Here is a 4,430-nt window from a genome sequence, read left to right on the forward strand (position 1 = left end):
GCGATCACAGTTCCTGACTCAGACCGAGATCGACGACCCAGTTCCTTCCATGGTGAAAGGATGGCTGTGGAAACAGGTCTTGCAGTGCTCCTGCTCCTGCTCCTGCTCCTGCTCCTGCTCCTGCTCCTGCTCCTGCTCCTGCTCCCGCTCCCGCTCCCGCTCCCGCTCCTGCTCCTGCTCCTGCTCCTGCTCCTCGTCATCCTCCTCCGCTCAGTTGTTGACGTTGGTGTGCAGGGCTCACTGTTCCGTCGATGGAGCAAGCGCTACTACACACTCACCAAAGGCATTCTGCTCTACCATGCCGACGAGGTCAGCTCCAACTCTTCTCCGCCGCTACCATCACCTCTTTCTCCTCCTCCTCCTCCCTCCTCCTCCTCCTCCTCCTCCTCCTCCTCCACCACCACCTCTTGCTTCCCCTGGTGCTGGCCGTGCTCCTCACCGTCACCCTCTTTCAGCACACGCAGAAGCCGCTGGACCATCTGGTGATGAGCGACGTCATCTCGGTGGCTGAGGGGGACAAGGACGTGAAGAAACCTTTCTCCTTCACCCTCGTCACCATCAACAGGGTCCACCACCTCGCTGCTCCTGATGAGGAGGTATAACTACCTCCTTCCCTTCCTTCCCTCCCCGCCATCCCTCCACTTTCTCTTTCCTCTCGCTTCGTTGCAGAGGACGTGACAGGGTCGGGCAGGAGTTGCAGAAGTGGATCAGTGCGTTCACGACGTACATCGAGAACAACAACTTGCAGAAGAAGCTTGCTCAGAAGAGAGCAGCGAGGAGTTACTGAGGCGAGCAGAAGCCTGTGCTGTAGGACGAGAGAAGGAGAGGAGGAGAGAAGAAGAGGAGGAGAGTGAATGTGGAAGGCAAGTGAAGGAAGATGGAAGAGGAGAGGATGGGAAAGAACGAGCATAGAGGAGGGAAGGGCCGATACTGGGTGGATATGAAGGGTTGTTATGATTACAAGCAGGCAAGTGAAGGCTACAACTTGCGGCTGCGGCTGATGTTTGACTTGATGCCGGTCGTCTCCCCCCCGTATGCTGCCCTGTCGCTCCTCTCCTGCTCCGCATGTCAGCGACGTCAGAGCGTGACCGAGCAGGAGCACCTGCTTCCCGTAGAAGGACGTGCGCTCCTTCGTCTTGGACTTCTCGAACTTTCTTCGGTGCTTGACCCTGTCGATCAAACATTCTCAGCTCAGTTCCACCACATTCCCGGCTGTTACCTGGGGTTCTTCTTGAGCTTCGAGCGATGTGGGACGAGCCCGCGGTTGGCAGTGATGACTCGGCCTGCCTGTCGCTTCGAACCGACTTCAACCTTCTCCTCCTCACGGTACGTGGCCTGGACGGCGGGTCAGGGGACAACAATAGGGTGAAGCAGCTCGGTACCTCCTTGACGACCTTCCGCGTCTTCTCCTCCTTGGACTTTTCCTTGGAGGCCTTGACGGCCATGTAATAATCGTCGTCGTCGGAATCGTTGCTGCCCTTCTGCCGCTTCGTGTCGTCGTCTGTGCGCTGCGATGACAACTTGAGCTTCCTGTTTTCCACCTGTTGGATGATCTTCCTGCGGTCCTTCACTGGGACATCCCTCTCCCCGGACTCGGCTTGCCCTGACTTCTTTGCCTTCCTCGCCTGCTCCCGAGTGTCCAAGTACTCGCTCAGAGCTCTCTTCTTGAGCACCTGCACTGCCCGCTGGTCCGCGGACGTGTCAATCGTCTCGTCGACATCTCCAACATCATCAAATGATTCCATTCGTCCTGTGTTGCTCCTCTTCTCCTTCCTCCCATCTTGATGGCTCTTACTGGCCTTCACCAGTTTCTCTCTTCCCGTCAATCTTGCTGTTGATGAAGAGGCGTTGTCAAACTCGTTTTCATCCTGAAACTCCTCGCGCTCTGCACCATCCTGAGAGATCCTCGCATTCTTCCCCTGCTTCTTGTCGCTCTTCTTTGACTTCTTCTTGCTCTTTGGAGCTCTCTCCTCCTCGTCTTCCTCGTCCATCATAAGGTCCTCGTCGTTGTCCTCATCTTCTTCCCCTTCATCCTCCTCCTCCTCCTCCTCCTCCTCCTCCTCCTCTGCATCCGACATGGCGAGGAGGAGGTCCATCTCCTCACTCAGTTTTGCATCCAGCGGCTTCATTTTCTCTAGGAGCGACCGGAACTCAACAAGCTTGTCGATTACAGGATGGTTCTTGACCGGGGAGCCCTCGGACTTGAGGAGGAGGTAGAAGGATACACAATTGCAGTACCCTAGCAGCACCCGGAGTCTGGAGTCAACGTAGGTGAAGCCTGGCGAGTTCTTCGCTCCTTGAGCCACCAGCTTCAACTTGACGGGGATCAGCTTGTTCTGCATCTCCTGCATGAACTTCTTGAAGTCTGAGATCAGCCCCAACAGCTCAGGTGCATCGTTCTCAAGCAACTCCCTCTTCTCCTTCTCTGAAAGATCCGCCAGATCTCGCTCGATCTTCTCAACAGTGATGCCATCGAGGGCTTGCATTTCCTTGTTGAATTGATCGAGTAATGTTCCATCATATCCAAGATTCTTTCCTGCTTTCTTCTTGCTTTCTTTCTTCTTTCCTGCCTTCTTGGTTGTTAGCTTTTCATCAGCCATAGCTCCCAAGGTATCGTCTTCATCGCTCGACACAACTTCCTCGTCCCCAAAGTCATCCTGCTGTAGTGCCGTGCTTCGTTTTGCTCGGATTTTCTCAGCTTCTTTCTCTTCTGCCTCCTCCTCCTCCGAATCCTCCACCATGTCGGCATCGTAATACTCACTCTTTTTCTTACCCCACCATGTCTGCTCATCGTCCTTCCTGTCTTCATCTTCATCACTGAAGACATCTCGTGTAGCAACATGGTTCCCCTCGTCGTCATCGTCGTCGTCATCATCTTCTTCGTCATCCAGCCCGATAACATCGACGTCCTCCTCTCCGTCATCGTCGTCGTTCTCGTCATCGACGAGCTTAATCTTGTTCCTACCTTCCATGAACTGGTCGACCTCATCGTTCATCATTTCATCGTCCATCTCAGCGTCGTCAGCACTTCTTCCTCTCCTCCCCCCCCCTCTGCCTCCTCGACCTCCTCGACCTCCTCTTGCCCCCCGCGCCATGGTACCGCACGTGCAATAACCCAACTTCTCAATGAGCCCGCCTCAGAGATAAGCCGGTAGGTGGCCGGGCGCCGCCGGGCAGGCCGGGCCCGTAGTAAGCCCCCGTCACTAGGCTACTGTTAGGCTCTTTACTCAAAGTTAAGTTAAAAATCAGTACGAGGACAATCAGGAGAGTCGAGGAGGCTTGACCCTGCCACACTGTCGCACTGGCCGGGCCAAACGGCGAGACTCAGAAGAGCAAAGACTCTGACAGCGAGAAACAAACCTAATCCTGGCAACTGCTGTCCCCCAACTGGCAAACTTAACTGATCATTACCTTCACTTGAGTCGGACCGGACACGCCGTAATCACTGACTCACTTAGTGAGGAATGAAACCGGGCAGGGCCACTTTATATTTTCACGTGACTCAAAGTTCAAGTAAGCCACGGTTTTAAAGATCAGACGAGGACAATCCTTCCAGGAGAGTCGAGGAGGCGTGACCCTGACACTGCCATTCTTTACTCAAAGTTAAGTTAAAGATCAGTACGAGGACAATCAGGAGAGCCATTCATGCCATATGCATGCATCTTTTTTTTTCTCCTTGGGAAGCATGAGCTACCCTGGTTTTTTGCCGCCCATTACTGGGGGGTAGTGAGACAGGGATAAAGTAGGGTGGGGTGATTGCGGCGTGACCGGAATGCTCCGGCGCTGTCCGATCAGCCAGTCACGCACTGTTACTGACCGAATGGTACTGATTTTAAGTCAACTTTGAGTAAACAATAGACCCGTGAATCTCTCTGACCCTTTTATTCTGACTCCGTCACGTCAACTCCGAGTCAGCCATGCCGGACCGACCCCCCGTTTCACCGGCCGAGTCAGTGGGACTACCACCCGTGGGTGGTGACTCCGGGTCCTGTACCGTTGCGAGAAACGACGAAAGGAGCGGTTGCTATTTGCTGCTGGAGAACGAGCTTCATCACTCCATCTTCTTCATCCCACCAGAGCAGGAGGTCACTGATTGTCTCGTCACATCAGAAGGCGCGAGAGCACAAGGCCTCGAGCCTTCAGCATAGACAGCAAGGAAGTAATCCCGCAGGATGGAGCTTGGAGATGCCATTGATGCTATCTTCTCTCATCGCGAATCGTCCACGACCGAGTCAGGCACAAGGAAACGCTGACGTCGACGCGCAGCCGCTACCACTGATGAGCAAGGAAAGGTTGATCTTGCGCTCACAAGAGAGCTGGAGAATCGTTTGTCGCAGCAAAGAGACGTCCCTCCTCCCCCTGGCGGCCAAGAAAACTGTCAAGGAGAGAGCGACGGGGCGCAGCAGCCAACAGCGAGGTACAAGCAGCTC

At 54.7% G+C, this 4,430-nt stretch overlaps 1 protein-coding gene across 1 annotated transcript; it reads right to left on the bottom strand.

Moving 5' to 3' along the window:
* Positions 1 to 978: 978 nt before the first annotated feature.
* GUITHDRAFT_116899 (hypothetical protein) lies at positions 979 to 3,011 on the bottom strand (the record flags this gene model as incomplete). The annotated part of the gene is made up of 4 exons (XM_005823800.1): positions 979 to 1,056; positions 1,103 to 1,169; positions 1,220 to 1,335; positions 1,383 to 3,011. The coding sequence occupies 4 exons, from the start codon at positions 3,009 to 3,011 to the stop codon at positions 979 to 981; spliced, it is 1,890 nt and encodes a 629-aa protein (XP_005823857.1).
* Positions 3,012 to 4,430: the final 1,419 nt, after the last annotated feature.

Source organism: Guillardia theta, assembly GCF_000315625.1.
Source record: "Guillardia theta CCMP2712 unplaced genomic scaffold GUITHscaffold_102, whole genome shotgun sequence".
In the NCBI taxonomy this organism is placed as follows: Eukaryota; class Cryptophyceae; order Pyrenomonadales; family Geminigeraceae; genus Guillardia; species Guillardia theta.